General features: G+C 47.5%; 1 protein-coding gene, 1 long non-coding RNA gene and 5 other non-coding genes across 7 annotated transcripts in view; 6 read left to right on the top strand and 1 right to left on the bottom strand.

Annotated features, from left to right (window-relative positions):
• Positions 1–16053, top strand: part of LOC118512997 — a 31636-nt gene extending 15583 nt beyond the window's left edge. Inside the window, exons 3-4 of the mRNA XM_036058254.1 lie at positions 5334–6589; positions 12933–16053. Of these exons, the coding sequence (XP_035914147.1) occupies positions 6542–6589; positions 12933–14534 (1650 nt within the window). The 5' untranslated portion in view covers positions 5334–6541 and the 3' untranslated portion in view covers positions 14535–16053. The remainder of the gene's footprint in view (positions 1–5333; positions 6590–12932) is intronic.
• Positions 1938–2194, top strand: Trnay-gua. The gene is made up of 2 exons: positions 1938–1974; positions 2159–2194. It is a non-coding gene; the product is annotated as a tRNA-Tyr (tRNA).
• Positions 2374–2516, top strand: Trnay-gua. Its single transcript has 2 exons — positions 2374–2410; positions 2481–2516. It is a non-coding gene; the product is annotated as a tRNA-Tyr (tRNA).
• Trnay-gua lies at positions 2996–3130 on the top strand. Its single transcript has 2 exons — positions 2996–3032; positions 3095–3130. It is a non-coding gene; the product is annotated as a tRNA-Tyr (tRNA).
• On the top strand, positions 3400–3550 carry Trnay-gua. The gene is made up of 2 exons: positions 3400–3436; positions 3515–3550. It is a non-coding gene; the product is annotated as a tRNA-Tyr (tRNA).
• Positions 16054–17316: 1263 nt separating the features above from the next.
• LOC118513002 lies at positions 17317–18485 on the bottom strand. The gene is made up of 2 exons (XR_004906385.1): positions 18353–18485; positions 17317–18024 (listed from the first exon to the last, which is right to left on the bottom strand). It is a non-coding gene; the product is annotated as an uncharacterized LOC118513002 (long non-coding RNA).
• Positions 18486–18985: 500 nt separating this feature from the next.
• On the top strand, positions 18986–19058 carry Trnav-aac. The gene has a single exon. It is a non-coding gene; the product is annotated as a tRNA-Val (tRNA).
• The last annotated feature ends 146 nt before the right edge of the window (positions 19059–19204 follow it).

Raw genomic sequence — 19204 nt, 5'->3', positions numbered from 1 at the left:
GTAAACACCAAACCTTGACGACCACCATCTTTTTCCCTGGTGCGTCCCTTTGATCCGTCGAGTCCTTTTTCGAAACCGACCCCTGCGGAGATAATTGGAAATTGTATTCCACAAGAACTTGGTACTGTACTTGGTGATGGTACAAGGAGGCCACAGCAGGAACGGTGAAGAGTCACGCTCCTTTCGTAGCACACCCCAAAAACTGCGAGCGATCCTTTATAAATGCCGTCTAAAAACGACAAAAGCGACCACCGTTCGGTCGTCCGCCGCCCGTCACTCATCAGTCATCTTTGCTGTGCGCGACCCTCTTCGGCGCCTGTAAGATCCGGCAAGACTCTTCGCCTGTCTATCCTGGCAAATCCAACGCAATTAGAGTCGCGCTCATATTCGTCCACTTCGGAATCGGTTTGGGCACGTGGCGCTACTCTCCCCCCCCCCCCCCCCGCGTCCACTTCTCCGTCGTCTCCTTCCGCTGGATGTTCTTCAAGCAGGAGAAGAGGGCACACAGGGCGCGTGTTGTTTTTTTGTTTGCTTCCGCCAATCGAGTCACCGGATTATGCACTTTGTTGTTTCGGTCCGATTCCGAGTTCGAGCCGATCCGGGGCCGTTCGTTCTATAGGTTAGGGATGTATTTTATTGCGTTCTTTCTTTTGCCCGCTGGGCTGCTACTCGAAGAAGCGGAAGGTCATACATAAATCACCCCAGGGATGGGCGCATTTGTGCCGCGTCCATTTTATTTTCCGTTCGTCCGCAAGATGAAAGGAGGAGGTCGGGAGAGGCAGGTGTGAGAAGGGCAGGATTCGATAATGCAATTATGGTTTGTTTATGGCGATTATGTTTCACGTTTGCCAGTACTGCGAACAAATGCGAACTTAGGATGCTACAGCGCTTCCTCGCAGGGAACAAATATCATTTATCTTATATTATGTCGCTGTAACGCCAGTTCAATTACAGCTACAGTGACACACTTGGCATCGAAAAAGGATACAAAAAGGACGAAAAACAGTTTCGTGGGAAACATTTCACCGAGGCAAAAGCAGCTTCGTTCATAACTCGCCCAGGATCAGTTCCTTCTCGCCTACTTTGTCGATAATGGGGGTTTCGGATTTAATTCTTCGAACCACCACCAGGTAATCTTGCTCTCTCGCTGTACGCAGTGGTAACGTCAAAAGCTCCCCAAAAGAAAGGCCGAAGCGGAAGAGAAAGCGAACCGGGTACTCCACCAGCAGCACTCATTTGTTGCAGTCTCCCGAACTCCATTTCCGTTCGTCCTTGCGTGCGTGTGAAATACAAAGAGAAGACAGACAATTAGCACCGTGAAGCTATGAAATTATCCTCGTCGTTTTGATTGTCGTTGCTGCTGCTGCTGCTGCTGCTGCTGCTGACGGTGTTGAATCAGGAATCCGTTTTCTTGAACTCTCCTTCTTTGTCTTCCTGTTCTTCTTTGCACGCCATCAACTTTAACTTTGGGCCATTCACAATTCGGTGGATTGTCAGTTTTCAGCTTTTGTGTGCATTTTTTTTTTTGTTTCCTTTTTAAGAAATTCGGCCGTCTCGAATCCTCGAAACATGAAGGATATGGTGTGTTGTCGGGGATTGGTGACAACCTCGCAAAAAGTTCGGCGCCATCGCTTGGGAACGAGTTATGGTGGGAATTGAGCGCCTATTTAGGCCACTGTGAACAACATTGATTGATCAATCGAACACTGATATTAATCCTATTCCAAGACCAACAAATAAGCTTAAATTCATGTTGCTTGTTCGATGGAAACTTTCACTCTATTTATAGCGCTCCCAACTCCACCACCGTCGTGCTTTCTGTGCTTGAATCCCCACTTCTATTGGTCTGCACGTTGCTATTGCTTCGTGGGCACGGTAACGCCTCGCTAGGCACAATTAGCCGTCTTGTACGTGCAGCAACAGACCTGCGTTCGTAGCCTTCGATAGCTCAGTTGGTAGAGCGGTGGACTGTAGAAGTTTTCTCGGCGCGTTGAGCTGCGTGTGTAGCTAAGTTGTGTGGTATGCTGTGTGTGAATCTCTGCGGAAAAAGTCCCCCCCCTTTGCGCTGTCGTTGCAAAAACAATGCGCACACACTTTCACCCCATTATCTCCAACAACAACAACTTGTCTCCCCCACCTCAGCCCTCTGTGTTCAGTAATCCATAGGTCACTGGTTCAAATCCGGTTCGAAGGAGCGTTGCACAACTTTTTTGGTTCTATGATACCGCTTTTTGTAATGTTGTTTGAGTTTGTTTGTGTTGCAATAGCTCAAAGTTATAGTTCCAGAGTGGCCTTAAAAGGTGACATCAATTTGTACATTTTGCAAAAACTTTTGTTTCAATTAATGTTCAGTTTACTCATCGGTCTTCAACACCTTCGATAGCTCAGTTGGTAGAGCGGTGGACTGTAGAAAAAAGAGGGGGGGCTCAGCTCCTACTACAAAACTGCATTTGTTGTGGTCTCGCTTTCAAGCAATAGAAATCCATAGGTCACTGGTTAAAATCCGGTTCGAAGGAAGAGAAAGTGTTATCAACTATTTTTGTTGACATTTTTCGCTTGTCCTTATATATTTTGTAGTCATGCAACATACGCTAGAAAGGTTAAGCAAACATTCCAGGATGATGTTAAGCGACTTTATGTAATAAACGTTGGAGGATAAGGAGCTCGTAACGGCATGAGAATGATACCGGAAGACCCAGTCCAAAAAATCCTGTTGGTTGCTCTATGAGGACTGCAAAGCCTAGTAAAGTCCAGCCTCTGGAGAAAATTGAATACGATGAGTGAAAGATTTGCGATCCCCAAGAACGAAAAGGCTCGGCCGATCAAGTAATGCGCATGATACCAAACGATCGACTCCTCACAGTTCGTTTGAACTGTCCACAACTATTACGAAAGCTTGCTAAGTACAGACTGGGATGAATGCTTGAGATAGTTGATAATTTATTATCACCAATCTTGCATTCCAAAATGGCCCCTTGAAGTGGTTCCTTCAACACCTTCGATAGCTCAGTTGGTAGAGCGGTGGACTGTAGAAATCTGGCGAGGATCAGTTCGAGCAGAAATGCATCTGATGATCACCTGCAAGTCAGTAGAAATCCATAGGTCACTGGTTCAAATCCGGTTCGAAGGAGCGCAATCGTTCACAATATTTTGCCGAAACTGCAATGAGATGTTTTATTTTGCGCCACACTGCAACTCCAAGCTAAAAACAGTCGCGATAAAGCCTCCCTACTACGTGCGTCTTGATTAAACAAACCCCAAGGGAGGTGGTCTAGGCAAGGTCTAGCCGCTTACTGCTGCGCTACTATCTCTCGTAAGCGTGTAAGTCGTGGCTGGAGGTGGAAAAGTGACTGTTTCCAGGGGTCTTTTGTGGCCGCTTTTGGAAAGCAAACCTCGAAGCCTTCGATAGCTCAGTTGGTAGAGCGGTGGACTGTAGAAATTTGGGAAAGTTAAATGTGTGTACCGTACCTCCTGAGGTTCGATCACTTGATCAAGCTTTTCCGATCGAGTAGAAATCCATAGGTCACTGGTTCAAATCCGGTTCGAAGGAGATTGTGAATTTTTTTTGTTTATGAAACATTTTAGCTACGAATGCGGAGTTGTGCAAAATTGCTTGCCTGCGGTGCGATGGAAGCAATTGTTCCAACGATCGCATTACCTCACCCGAAGAGTGTGTGAAAATGTTCGACTTCTTCTAAGTGAGGTGATAATTTTCTTTGATAGTGCTATTTGATCGGACTCATTTTCGACCCGGACCGGCCACGGTCATTTACTAGCTCCGGTTGCATTTTCCCTTTCCTTCAATTGAGCTGCGCTCCACCGTGTGTTGTGTGAGAAAAGAATTACCCCACATCGAAACATCGAAAAAGAAAAAGCTTCCTTGAAGATAGAAGAGCTGCAAGCAGTAGCAGTAGCAATCGAAGAATCGAAACAAAAAACGGGAAAACACACTCAGACGGAGGAACCAACAGCAACAAAAATAAAGAACAACAACGATACAAACACAGACACACTCACGCACAAGGTGTGTGCAACATACAGACACGCAGGTCGATAAGCATCGTGGGAAAGCGTGCGATGAAACACAAAACTCCCCATGGCAAGCGAGCTGAACCTGCAATACACTTGGAACCCTGTCCGGGTGTTGCTTTTCGTTTCTCTTACGCTGGGACACCTTCGATCGATTCGATATTGCTTCGCGCTTCCTTTTTTCCCGTCCATCCGCCCGGGACCCTGGTTGTCAGCTTTGCATTCGTAATGATAATAATAATAAGAACGATGCAACAGAGGGGTGGGAGGGGGAGGGGAGGGGATGATGGTAGGGGAGTTGGTGGGGGGGGGGGGGGGATCACCGTATCACGAATGACGTTGAAGTACAGCCGATGAAGGCAAGTAAAAGGTGGAAAGAATGACTGGCCCAATGCAGCAATTCGAGCCCCCGAAGTTGCTGAGGCTCCTCAATGTCCCGCGGGAGTCAGTCAGAGGGGTTGAAAAGCCACAGGGGAGGAGAGGACACGAGGGAGCGGAAGAGCGGAGCGATGGGTTCAACGTGTTACACACTGAGCTCATCGGAAGTGAGAAAAATTAAAAGAAAACTCGTACTCGAATGAATAAGTGGTGCCAGTGAAGCCACCCTTCTGTGCCGAGTGCGTTTGATAGGGAGGGTGATGAGGGCGGGAAGGGGATGAAGAGTGGTGAGAAGGGAGGAGAAGGAGGAGAGGGAACGAACGGAAGTCAGTCAGTAAGTGCACTTTCGTATGCGCCGTTTATACGCATTCGCTTGATAAGGCAATGCGAGATACGACGAGCCCATCAAATCAAAGTACAACTGAGAGAGAGAGAGAGAGAGAAAGAGAGAGAACGAAGGAACGAATGCGAGAAAGGGAGACGGGGCGTTTGTTTTGGTGTAACGCTTACGTCACTGTTGGGCGAAGCGTGGGAACACACACCGCAACCATGGTTACGAAGGGGCAGTAAACAAGCCAGCCCATCAGTTTTTCCCCGTCGTGTCCGTTTGCTGTTGCTTCACAGCCCATGACCGGCATCGAGTCCACGTTCACGGTTCTTGTTGGTGTTCATTCCACAGCTTCGGGTTGTATGAGGGGAAAAAATGTTTCCCTATTGCGTTCGGAGTTCATCCGACGCCGCCGACCCTTGCATGAAGGATGAAACGGATAGCGAACTGAAGAAAAAATCAGATCAAGTGCATGGAAATGGTAGGACTCCAGGGATCGGCAGGTTTGTCTTCAGGTGTTTTACTCCAACTTTAGTAGACCGTCCATTTGGTGAAGAATGGTTTAAAAACAATTCTCTGCTTGTGTCTTTCTTTGCAGATGTTTATCATTTTCCTTGTTTTAATTGAGACGATGGAAAAGTAATGGTAGAATCTGTATTTGTCAAAAGAAGAAATTCAGAAACTGGACTTTGGAATTTTCTTCTTAAGATCTGCAAGCCCCCTAAAGCCCGTAAACATTGTGGCATGCCAACGAAATCAGAAAGAATATTGTTCTGGATAAATATTCCCCTCAAAATGAACACCCGGTGTGAAGGTTTGAAGATGAACCGTTGATGAACTCATCTCCGTACGGGCAAAAGAGTCGAAAACATCTGTCCAAAAGCAGGGCGAAAAGGAGACAGAGCAGCGTGCGTTCGGCACCGGTCGGGCGCCCAAGTTCATTTGGGTTTCGCGATGCCGACGCACTCGACAGCGGGCCTGCGACGTACAGCATCGAATAAACTTGAAACCATCATCGAGCATGTAAGGTGTGCGTAGTGCCGTACCCAGCGCCCAGCAGCATTGTATCGAATCCGTCCGGTGAAGGATTGCGTGTTGCGGTGACGGTTGCATTCTTCCACTGGCGAGCGTTTCGAGCGCGTCGTGTGGAACTCTCTGTGTCGCCGTACGGGAAATCGGTTTTTGATCGATCATTAGTGAAACGTTCGATTTCGTTCGACAAAGCCGGGGCAACATCATCGAAACATTCTAGGCCCAGTGTTGTGAGAAGGGGCCGTGTGCGTATTATTGTGCTAGAAGTGCGTGAATTGGCGCTGGTAGCTAGACTCCGGCCAGCGGGAAATGGAAGTGAAATTAAATTTGCCTCATTAAGGGTTGATTGGATTTTTAAGCGAGGGTTGATGGGTGCGCCTCCGTTTGTAGAGTGTGCAAAAATTCCAACCGACAAAGTGTGTCCATCCACAACGACTCCGCTGGATGACGGTGTGCCATATGCTGTGTGTGGGTAAAGTGTCGTGTCGCGTTGCCATTTAATTTTGCGTCCTGTCCCCGAGAACCAGAACGTCCGCACTTTTTTCTTTACCCGAGTGATAAGTTGCAAGTAAAAGAGACTGCTCAGTGGTAGTAGTCTCTATTTCAGTCCAGAGTACAGAGTGAGCAGCAAGTGGATTTTGAAGTCAGTCGTTCTGTGACGAATCGAAATCGAATCAAGCACAAAAGCGAATCGAAAGTGAAGTTGAAAACACAACGGAGAAAGTGCAAGGAAGTGTGACTGTTCAGAATTACGTCCGGAGGATTACCAAGACGATGACCATGTCGCATCTACTGAAGCAAACTAAGAAATGCTGTGCGAAGGTAGGTACTGCTGCTGCCGGAGACGGAATCCCATATCCAGCGAGTTGTGCGTATTGTTCTCTCGTGTGCCCTTAATACAATTACTTCATCGTCTTCAAGGTTCGCCGAGCTCCTAGTGTCTTATGACCTTCCGGCGGTGGAGGGTTCCGAGATTAAATTAGGCCCCGTAGTCGATTCTGTCCAGCGTAACAGAAAGCGAAACGCACTGGCCTCAATTTGACGCCATTCTACAGCTGGTCTACTGTCGGTACTTCCTTCCCACCGGCAACTTGACAGCCGAAGACCGAAGACGAGAGGACGAAAATGTTCCAGCATCTCCAAGAGCAGCCAGCATCAAATTTTAAAAGACAGCTGCTGCTGCTCCGGCGGAAGAGAATCCCCGAAAATCCTTCGCCCAAGTTGAGGTGTCTCTTTCCCGCTCGTTCGCATCCCGTCCGCTTCTATTTCCACTTCCTCGGTCTCTCGCTCCTTCAGCGACAGCGAGGGTAGTGTAGGGACGAAGGTTCCTGGGCACGACTTTTTTCCAACTTTCCCACGCCAACGATCAACGGCGCGCGAGACATGGGATATGATGTGTGGAGTAGGCCAAAAGGAAGGAAAGCAACAGCAGCAACACACAAACTGAAAAAAAACAACACTCATACAAGGGACAAGGGGCACCTGCTTCCTTACCAAACAAAACGATGAAGAGGAAAAAAGAAAACGGAGCGTTTTGGTGTTCTCGTGCTTGGCTTGCTGCTGCTGCTGCGCTAGCTTAGAGCTTATTATTTAGGGATTCAATGTCCCGGGGTGAGCCAATCTGTTCGGCAACAACCCCTCTCCGGTTCGGATGCGAGATCCCTCCTCAACCCCAGAACCCCGAGGACTGGTAATGATCGACATCAACCACACGATGTCAACGATGAAGGGACACATTTTCACACACCATATCTGTCTCGAGTTTTTTTTTTTTCGCCCCGGCTTACTTCATTTCCCACACCGAGGCTTCTGGCGTGGCGCTGGGTGACTGGGTTCTGAGCAAACGGTAGCCCACGCCTTCCCCTGCGGCTTGTGGAATTGAATTTAAGCTTGATGTTTGTTTTCTTTTTCCCGTTTTTTTTTAGCTGGAGCCGCTCACCTTTTCCTTCGCTTTGCACCGTGCTCCACACAGCATGTCGGAATGTGACTCATTCCTCTGAATCTGGGGCGCTGCTGGCGAATCTTATCCAGCAGATCTCTTATTGAGGTTGGATGTCACTTTGGATGGCATTCGGGCGAAATGAGAAGGGATCGTTTAAGTTTGTGCAAAATTTGATAGAAATTCCACAGAACGCCATCACATACCACGAACCACCAAGGCATGATGATGGAGAAGCGCATCAAGAGTGATTAAGGACACACAGTTGGCATGGGGAAGGATTTTAAGTGTCTTGACATATTTCTATCGAAAAGCAAGATGGGAAGTCATCTAACGAAAATCGTATGATTATTACTGCATATTTAAAGTGTAAGCAGCAAAAGTCTTGAATAATACATACGCGCTTTACACTGTGACTTGGCATTTGAATGTCATCAATCAGATGTCTGTTATCAAAGCCCGCCCCCCCACTGAGAGTCGTGAGGATTCGAACCTTGGACTCGTGTTCTAACCCGTTGCATTTACCTTCCATTCTAAGAGCGCCCGTTGCGATGAGTACTATTGAAACGTATTCTAATTGCAGCATGGAAGCATCAGCTTTAGTTCTAGAACCAACTTACAGTTCCCCAAGTGAGACATGAACGTTAATAGGTGCGTTGTAGCGTAAATTGTACCCGGGCGCAATGGAGTTGCATTTTTCCTCCACATATTCAACGCTCTACCTTCTGCCCGCTAGAACTGCTTTCCATTCCTGCAACGGCAAAACTCACTGCCGGAAGTTTGAAACTTGATTGCATTAACTCATCCCGGCCATATGCAGCAACAGTGTTCGTCGTCAACTGACTGCATCCAACGCCACTGCCCCGGGGACGGATGGTTGAAATTTTCATCCCACTATGACACACATTCAATGCATTTTCACATTCACCCGATGGAAAAGCTGCTCGGTAGCGTACGATGCACACGAGTTCTCGGGCTCGGGCATCAAATATTTAAAACAAAAACTCATCCCTCGCTCTCTTTGCGCCCCACAACCGTCCGACCCTGGACCGGGAGCTTTCTGGATCTGGACGCGTCGCGCTCTGGTAATGTCCGCGGGACCGTCACAGTGGTTTACGCTAGCTAGCCGATCGATTGTGGTACAATGGTGGTCGACTATCAAATTGCAAATAGCCCGCTCGCTTTCCGGACACGTGTCTTCTGCTCTTTCTGCGCGTTGCGAACGAGTACGAGTTGGGCGGGGATGTTGTTTTTGACCAGGAAGATACCAGGTGGGAAAAGAAAAGAAAAATAATTGGCAACATGAAGCACCCGAACTGGTAATTAAGTTTGTGTAAATCAATCCGACGGCTTGCGGTGTCATTTGTTTCCGTTGAGGCTCGAATCGCGCCTGTATCGGAACCGCTTTTATTGCATGTTCCGGGAACGGATTTAGGGTTTAAGTTGGAAGCGGACCTTCACAAGAAATGGCTTTTATCGAGGATTCCTAGAAGGGAGGAAGCTTACAAAAGGACGAAACTTTCTTTAAAAGTGCCGTCAAATTTAGAGCAATGCTGAAGCACGCAAATGTGACTTGCTGCGCAAAAAAAAAAAAATGCTTGGTCTATTGGCAACAGCAAACACAAAAGTTATAGTTGCGTGTTTTCTATCGACGTGAGAAGATCTGTGGAAGAATCGTTTAGCCTCGCTGGCTCCGTCCATCCATCCATCCGTCCGTCGTTCCTGCTCGCTTCACGGCACTGCACTCTATTAGGCCCTTTTTGCTGTCCGTAAACTGAGACGAGACCACATTTGATGAAGGCCCTCGATCTAACCCTTTCCTCTCGAGACGTGGAGTGTGGGATATTCATTCACAGAATCGAACCCTTTTTTTTTCGTTAGAGGTTTCCTCGAGAGGGAGGATGTAAACCCAGCAAAAAACGAAAGGAAACATATTCAAAAACCGTTTTACGATTCCCAGCCCCCTATATTCCTGGTTCGGAAACCTTCATCAACGCGGGATAATTGCTGGGCTTTACCGTTGTTGATAGAGAGAGGCTGAAACAACGATCACCAACAAGCAGCTTTCAGATAAAAGTTGGCTTCTGACGAGGTTATGATTTGAGTTGGCAAAGCTAATATTTGGATCCGCTTAAAAAGTGTTTAGTATTTCCGCAACGGCTCCTACCAGGGCAGGGGGGGTGTGAAAAATCATCAAGATCACGGACAAGCACCACAGGTCCGCGTGTCTATCCGTCTGTGGCTGAAGACTCCAAAAAGGAGACGCCTCACCAGACGGACGACGACGGTGAGACTCACTCACCAAACTTCCCAAAAATCACTTTCGTGACTCACGAAGATGCTTATCCTGCTTTTTGCGCCCTAGTTTTCTCTCTCTCTCTCTCTCTCTCCCTCTGTCCCGTTTTGTGCTACCGGTGGGAAAGTTCCGCGTCCCGGGTGTTGTAGGGTGATGGAAAATGGATAAATATTATCTTTCCCACGCCATCCTGCTGTGGCGTTGGTTGGGAACGGGAGAGGGCCACTAAGCTTCTGGCGTGCATCACAGCACAGTCCCAGACAGGAGGGCACGCTGAAGCACGATGAAGCAAAAGTTAATTGGAGTTGAGTCGTTGAGTCGTTGAGTCGGGTTCGGCTGTCGGAACTCCTCTCGGGGCTCTGCTCCTCCCGGAGAGAACGCTGCGCTAGAACAATAACAATTATTGTTCGCGTTTCGAAAAGTTTTTAAGTCTGTGCAGCAGCAGCAGCAACAGCACCACACTTGCATAATGGTAAATAAATGTTGGCTTTTCCTTTATCTAGCCTTCCGTTCTCGTTTTCTTCTGGTCTGTCGGTTTGCGAGGTCCTTCAGAACCACAGTCAGTCAGTCAGTAAGTCAGCTGGCGTTCGGGACGCACACGACGGGAAGGAGATTGGAAGAGGAATATTGGACCCAACTTTTCTCATGGTGATGAGAGGTGCAACATCATCATCATCATACGTTGTTGTTGTGCATCATAAACATGATGACTGCACAATCCCTTCTGTTGCATTAGCATCAACATAAAACACGATCACACACACACACAATCGGACATTAAGAAAGGAAGAGCGAGAGAAGAACGGATGAGAGCACGAAGGCCCCTTTCTAGCGAGTTTCCCATGTGAAAGAACTTTTCTTCATTCTCCGGATCCGTAAAACCGGATTTCTTTGAGCTTTTCCTTTGCGCTACACGCCAATCCAACCGTGGGGCCGAGATTGACCAAGGCACGGATGCTAATGGATGGCTTTCTGGCGATGGGCCAGCCACCTGAAGCAGTGCAGGGAGCGCACCCAGAAAGAGACTGAAGAAGCGGGTTTGTTACTTGCATTCATTTCGCGTACCTTTTTTTTTTGCTTTGTTTTGTTTTGTTTCTGGACGAACTTTGGGCGAGGACCGAATTGCCGCTTCCAACAGAACACAAGTGCCCTCTTCAAGTTGCTTATCGCCGGTCGGTCAGTGTATCGGTGGATTGCTTCAACTTACTTTTCCTAGTCTTATAATTGCTCTTTTAACACTTTAGACTTTAAGTTAATACTGTTGCATTTGGAGAGTAACAATTTATAACCATTAATCTTCTAATTACCCCTGAAATTATGCAATTTTAAGGCAATTAATAGTTTTCACACAAGAAATACTTCAAAACTGACTGCAGTCGTTTCTAAACATGACGAAGAGCACTGGGAAGCAAAATTCGCTGGCAATTGCTCCTGAAAGTATGCAATTTTAGTACACCAGATAAGCATTAACGCCGTTTCCACAACAAATAGCTTTAAAAATTAATAAAACCCAATTCTTTATGGGTCACCACTCAGAGAAAGCTTTTAAAACAACCTATTGCTTTAATTGTACTTCACATTGAGCACATACATTTCTACCCTTGAATTGAATTCCCCCGTTCCAGCGAATCGCTTAATGATGGGCAGCCAGTCTGCATCAGAGGGAGAGAGAGAGATAGTGAGTGAATGAGCCTTTGATTGCAAACTGTTGCATAAATTCGCGACACGTCCGCTGGTCTGGCGACAATGGACCGCGAGCCGCCCGCCCGCCTCTGTCCATCGAGAGTAGCACACAGTGCAGTGCGCCTTTTAAAAACGACAACAATTACCCAAAACGACGATCCGACGACTTCCTTTCGGCCAGCAGCAGCAGCAGCAGATCCGTTGCTTTTTTTCTTGTGCAGATTGTTGTCGCCGGTCGTGGTTTTGCTCGTTGGTACGGGGGCCTGAGAGATGTTGAAGAATGATTATGCTTGCTTCCTTTTTTCTCCGCTGTTTCCCTTTTTTCGCGTGCAATAATAATATTACCCCAAAACTCATCGCCGCCCCAGCCCGCCCGGTGTCTCTCGTTGTCCCGAAGACGTTATGGCGTACGGTCGTGGTCGTGATTCAAGTTTTGTGTGTTTCGTCGTGCTTTGTTTGTTCCTGTTGCAAGGATTCTCGGGGTCGTGTTTGGCAAGCTTTGCCCGAGTGGCATACGAAACCAGTAAAAACACCTCAATCGCTCTCTGGCTGCTCTTTCTGTCCCTTGGGATCTTGTTTCAACTTCCCTTTTTTTTTTTGGGTGTTGCTTTGGAAGGCTCTGCTGGGGTTGGTATGGGGAAGTCATCGCACATCATAAATGAAGGAAACAAAGTAAGAATTTTGGGTCGCGCCTGCAAGAAGGATATAAGAAGGAACACAAATCTGACATTCCCGTTGGGACTCTCGAGGTAGTGGGGAGGATGTCTGGTAGGGGAAGAAGGAAACGGGCATCGAAACGACAACCGGATCCGGTGGGAATCGAGATCCTTGGGAACCGAAGTGTTGTTCCGCGATATGGTTGCGGCGCTGTTCCTTTTTTTTTTGTTGGTCTTGTCTGCTCTTCTTTGATCGCTGTTTTATATATGATTTCGCAAATTCGACAGCTGGACTGGAGCCGGCAGCCAAGGGAAAACAACAACAGGTTCCAACTCATCAAGCGTTTTTAAATACACACTGCCCGCAGTTGTTGTCCCCGAGGTGGGGGAAGCTGAGATTAAGCAACGGGGCGAAATAAGTGACTTCTCACGAAACGGGAGATGCCTTGCCTTTCAACCTTACCTTCCAAGTTGCTCATCAAGCATTAAATTTAAGTTGCGATTTAATCCTCATGTCCAGCAATTAATGTCCGCAGCACAACTTCTCTTCTAATAGACTCTCTTGCATTTTTTGCTCTCCTCTGCTTCCAGATCATTCGCAAGCTCTCCTTCAACCCAGTCTCCACCACGAACGGCAGCAGTGCGGCAGATCAGTCACCCACCAACAACGGCCACGGATTGAACAATCGCATTACGGCGAAGTACGTCCTCCACAAAAACTGCACACCGACCCGGTGTAAGGTTCAGCCGAGAGATGCGACCCTCGTGGACGATGTAGCCGTGGAAGGTTGGATGGAAACGCGTATTGCACAGGACAATGGGTTCTATCCGCTTGGCGACGGAGGATCTCCAAATCCATCTCCACCGCCCATTCCCGAGACGCAGAACAACTACAAGCTCAGCCGAAGCATGAAGAACCTTCCGAAGAAGCGCACCAACATCACGAGCAACAAGAACGTTAACCTGCGCAAGTGCTTCCGGCTCCGCTCGAAGACCTTCGATGGACCGCTAACGGATGGCGTCTCGATGGAACGAACTGCGGTGGAAACGCTCGGAAGTTCACCCTCCATCGTTGATGCAGCGGGTGTGGCGAATGAACGGCGGGAAGTGGTGACCGCTGACTCGATGACACTGGCGAGCAACAACAGCAGCAGCCGGTTGATCGGTGCAAAGCTGGACAAGATCAGCAAAAGTTTGATGCGTGCTGGCGATGGGGAAGGATCGCTGGACATCGCGAAACCACTGTTCCTGTCGGCGAGCAAACATCGGCGCAGCAACTACAATCACATCGAGGGTGATGATGAGGATACGGCGAGAGGTGGCGGAGCGGGTGATCTGCAACCGCGTTGGAGGCAGGACGAGGAGCTAATCCTAACATCGGCGGCCAGTACAACCACACTGGGCAGGAGGGAACACCGGCTAGAGCAAGAAACGACCCTGTCCACTATGGTGGAAGAGGACGCTGTCGGGCAGACTCCGTCGGTGATGGAAAGGCTTACGGTAGCCGAGACGGCCGCTGCGCTTCTCTTCGAGAAGGTGAAGTACGATCGCACCAAGCGTTACCTGATCGATCAGCTTACGGACGGTACGGGTGGAGGAGCAGGCGGAGGTACCCCGAGCTCCTCGTCCTGCTGCTCATCGCCCTTCCATCTGGCGAAAAGTGAAGACTTTGTCGACCCCTGGAAGAACTACAACATTCGCGGCGGTGCCAGCTGGGATAAGGTGTCGAAGAGTCCTTGGGATTCCTCAGCCAAACCGAGCCCTGTCCGTGGTGGTCCGGATGTGTGTAAGGCGCTCTCCGCCTCCATTCAACCAGCTTTAGATCTCCCGCAACAGCAGCACCAGCAAACCATCCCAGCCCAGTACCATCAACCGATGCGAACACACTGGAATCCGTTCGAGTATTCGCCGGCACATCTGGCACGGCTTGCATCGGCAGGGTCTCAGCAGACTCCACCGCCACATCAGCCACAGCAGTACCGGCCAGCGTTCCAGGTGCAAACGGACGTGTGGGAGAATCTCAACAGCAAACACTACGAGATCGATACGGATGTGGTGTGGCGATCGACCCGTTGCTCTTCCCGACGCACCAGCGCCAGCACAGTGGAGACGTGGATCGACGACGAAACGTTCGACAACTCGTTCAACGAGGAGCTGGAGCGTCGCTGTGCTACACTCAAGATCTGCGAGTAAGTTGCAGAGCAGTAGTAGTAGCAGCAACAGCAGCATTTGACATCATGATTCCGTCCACTAGAGCAGAGGACCACTAGAGCGGAAGCGACACTCCTTCTCTTCCATTGACAAACACTACTTGTTGGAAGACTGTTTGAAGTGAGTGCGTGCGTGTCCGCCTCGAGAGAGAGAGAGGGAGAGAGAGAGAGAGAGAGAGAGAGAGAGAGAGAGAGAGAGATATCATGCGGCCATCGAAGAAAGGGGAAGGATTTCGTACATGATAATTATTTTCTTGTGATACCTAGAGTACCGTGTAGTATGCGTTTTTATGTTTTATTTTTATTTTGCTGTTTACAGTAGTGCTTTAATTAACTTTTATTACCAGAATTACAATTAAATTTTTGTTTTTTTTTGTAAGCCACCTTTAGAGCTCTAAGACCGGGAGTGATTAGTAGTAGGCGATGAGGAACGCAAAAGAGGATGAATACTACCAGCTGTCACAATGTGTGTTTACATGGTCGAGTTGAAGAGTTCAAACGCAGTATTGCCCTAATGTAAATAATCGATCATATATTAATGGAGGTTATGTCACACCTTTTTACCAAGAACCTTGTCATGATGCAATCAGGAAGAGAGAAAGAGAGAAGTCAATCAGCAGGGAGCCATAGACATTTGGGAGGAAAAACGTCCAGCAAGCAAAGCAGACTCCCGAAGTCCGGCTCTTTAATTGAGAACGTGAAGCTTTAATTAGTGTTTGTATTCACGGTGTGTGTGTGTCGCCATGGTTAGTTAAACACGTTCAGTTTTCTTTTCTCACCTACCAATCCAAACAAACACGCACACAGAAAACACCTAAAAGAGATTAGGCAAAGGAACATCGAAACAGCGTCCATTAGGCAAACTCGGCTCGTGATTGAAAGGAAATCGTGGTACGGTGAATTAGGGAAGCAAACACACACACACAAACATGAAGAAGAAACGAAGCTAATAGAGGGGGATCAGATCAGAAGTCAGGCTCAGCAACCTCAGCAGCAACGATCAGGGATAATTATCTGTGGGAACGAACGAACGTACAAAAGCAAACCCTGTGGCGACTGTGAAAGGTGAGGTTAGAACCGATCTAAGTAGCCGCCGCGTTGCGATGGTGTGTGTGTGTGTGTGTGTGCGTGTATTGCTACAGAAGCAAGAAGAAGCAATGGATGCTTGATCTCATCATCAGGTTGATCTGTCTCGGCGTGGAGATGGACAAACCTGTTTACTTTACCGACCGGCCGACTCCGCGCGTCGGGAATTGGGGGGAGAACAGGAAGAGGAAGCAGAAAATGATTGTATTTTGGGAGTGAGAAGAAGAAGAAGGAGTGTGATTATATTCTTGATAACTGTATAAGAGAGAGAATTCCAGTACACTTACACCCACAGTCGTTAGGATTAGTTTGTACAGAAGCCGCGAAACCGCGGGAGCCGAAAAGCTTATAAATGATTATTAAATACAAAAACTACGAGAGAAAAAAATGAGATGAATTAATGCAACAAAAAAAAACAACAAAGCTGTGTTTGTTTCCTCTTCTTTCGTTCCGTTCTTGATTGCTTCCTCGGATATCACGATTCGCGCTTAACCTCACAAAGTGGCTGCGTCCCAACCCTTAAATGCATGAATCACGAATCCGATTTCGCGTCGTGCCAGTGCTGCTGCTGCAATCGATCCCAACAGAACCCACCCACGGAATGCATATCACCCACCACCACCTCCCTCTTCTTTCCCCCGCCCCGCGCCCACCGGTATGATCTTCACCGTATCTCCCGAAGCCGGCCGCCGGAGACTCTGACGTTGGTGGAATGTGACCAAACGAGATTCCTTCTACCAAAAGGTAAGCATCGGTTCTTGGTTGGGAAACGGCGATTTGATCGTTTCTCAGGCGCGCTCTTTTGTCCGTCCCGTCGGCGAAAGGTCATTCCCGTGTGGCTGCGCTCATGTGGCTGTGCTCCAACCGAAACATTGGAAAGAAAGAATGGAGACCAAGACACGGCCGCGAACACGTTGGCGCATCGGACTTTGTGTGGCCGAAAAGGTGGTTCGATTAGAAAGAAAACAAAAAGCTGACCGTCTGAAAGAAACAAAAATTTTTGGACCAAAAAGTAACAGGAGCGAAGGACACGTCAGGAGGTAGCAACTGGTAACTTTTTACGGTTGGCGTTGAGTATTATTCATTTTAAAATCGTTTAAAAAATTTCCACCAAAAACCCCGATCCTCGAATGTACCAGGAGCGAAGAACGTGCATGCAGGTAACATGTTGGTAATTTTTCGGTCCAATTTTGCGATAGTTGAAAATCTCACCAAAAGTAACAGGAGCGAAGAACACACCAGGAGGTAGCAACTGGTAGCTGGTTGGCAAATTTTTCGGGTTCAAAAAAGCAAAAATTTTCGCTCGTCGAAAATTTGACCAAAAGTAACAGGAGCGAAGAACGTGCGAAGAGGTAGCAATTGGAGATTTTTAAACTTTGTCATTTTGTCACATTTTTTCGATTTCAACGAAACCAACCAAAAGTAACAGAAATTTTTACATTTCTTTCAATCGATCAATCTCATCGCTCAATCAATTTTAGATAAATTTTATCGCTCGAGCAACACAAAATGACGCCGTTTCGGATGGAAATGAAATTTTTCGAAACAAATACACTTTTTAACCATACTTTTCATTACAGTCTCGGTTTTAAAATCAGTATTTTCTTTATTACAACTAATTAGATATTAAACGTGATGTTTTTTTTGTGGGGGGAATTGTGGAGGGAGGGGGGGGGGGCTATGTTTTTTTTTATAACAATTGTAAGCGAAGTTGTTTAAGCATACGATATAGGCTATATATTTATAAATATTATTAAAAATGGAGGTTGTGTTGAGTGTATCGAGTTGTTGTTATTGTTGTTACGGTTGTTGTTATTACTCATACGCGTAGGTTGTTTGTGTTTTGCATTATACTTGCTTTTTTTTACACCATCTTATTGCTCTTGTTTGCTTTGTATGTTTTGTTTTGTTTGTTTGCTTTTGTTGCTTTGTATGTTTTGTTTGTTGTACAATGTTTGCATCCCATAGTATGTAATTGCTTTTGCGATTTTGTATTCCCTCTCTCTCTCTCTTTCTTTCCCTTTCAATGATTCCACTTTTCTTTTCCGTTAAGCTTGTTATCGGTTGTCGGTTTGTTTGAGCGAACAATTATCGATCGGCATAGATCGGTAGCAAATGATGAACGGCGGACGCGCGCGACACCGAAACGCGTGTACAGCTGGCGGAATTCCGGGAAGTTCATCCAAAGGCAGCTAGCTGGCCGGCCTGATGATGATGATGATGATGATGGGCGGTATCGGTCTCTCCGGCCAATCCGAAGGAAAAACTTGAAACGCACGGTCGAAGAAAGTTTTTCCCGCCCTGTTTCCCTCCAAACTTTTGCCTTTGAAGAGCTCCATCGTTCGTTTTTTTTCTTCTTTTGGACTTTGTCTCTTTGCCGCCATGCCCTGTAAATGAGAAAAAAAGTGAGAAAAATGAGAAGAAAAGTATAAGTCGTAAATAATGTAATAAATTTTCCAAGAAAATCACAAATAAAAGAGAGAGATACAGATAGAGAGAGAGAGGAAAAGTGTTCGATTGCTGCTGCTAGCTGTTCACAACTAACATTTTCAAAGCCTACTAATTATCGCGCCATGCGGATTGCTTCAGGCCAGGCGTTTATAATTGCGCATTGCATACCATCAGGCGGTGTTAGCATATTTAACCCGTCTTTTCTTTTCTCTCTGCTTCGGCATATTAAATCTTTCGTGCATGATCTACCCCAACAAAACACACCTTCACAGTGGCTTTTCCGAGCGGAAAAACGGTGCACAGGAAAAATCACCAGCAATCCGCGTAAACAACGACGCGACGACCCGGTTGTTGTTGTCGCTCGTTCTGCTGCAGTGGGCTTTAAATTTATCGCTTTTCAGCAGCACCCAGTTAAATCCACCCCCCCCCACCCCCCCCCCCCCCCCCCCACTCCCCGCCGATCTTTTGGACAGGTTGTGTCCCAAAAACAGTGTGTAGGGGAACTTGTTTTTGACCTCCGCCACCTTCCCCTTTCGCACCCCGGGGTTTTCCTGTCCCATAGTCCTTCCTTCCATTTGCACAACACCAGCGTAATCGTGCTGCGTTGCGACAAATTCACATTATATGTTGTGTTGGCCAGTAGTCAGTCCCGTGGGGTTGCTTGTTGCCCCTTCCTTTGCTGCACTAAAAATACTTGCACGAAAATGCGACCAACCGACCCTCCTGCTTTTCTTGGGGTTTATTCGCCTCCTGGTGGCTGGTGGTGGTGGTGATTTATATTTTTAACGGTTGCCACTTTCGATCGGCTTGGCACGCTCTCTCTTTCTCTCTCTCTTTTCACGTGTGAAGGGAAAAAGCACTGCACTGGTTGCAATGAGTACGGCCAGCTCTCCATCTGTTTCCGTGGTGTAGTGGTTATCACATCCGCCTAACACGCGGAAGGCCCCCGGTTCGATCCCGGGCGGAAACAGGTCAATATTTTTACTCTTCTTTTCTCTATGTTGTTCGTTGTAGGAAGCCTTTTGTTTTGTTTTTAAGGGAACAACAGCTCAAACTTTGATAATCTCTCAAACGATTTAGAAGAACTGGCGCCCAACGGTAGGCAAAATGCTTCAC

This window comes from Anopheles stephensi, chromosome 3 (genome assembly GCF_013141755.1).
Source record: "Anopheles stephensi strain Indian chromosome 3, UCI_ANSTEP_V1.0, whole genome shotgun sequence".
Taxonomy (NCBI): domain Eukaryota; kingdom Metazoa; phylum Arthropoda; class Insecta; order Diptera; family Culicidae; genus Anopheles; species Anopheles stephensi.
This window is presented reverse-complemented; position numbering and strand designations above follow the sequence as displayed.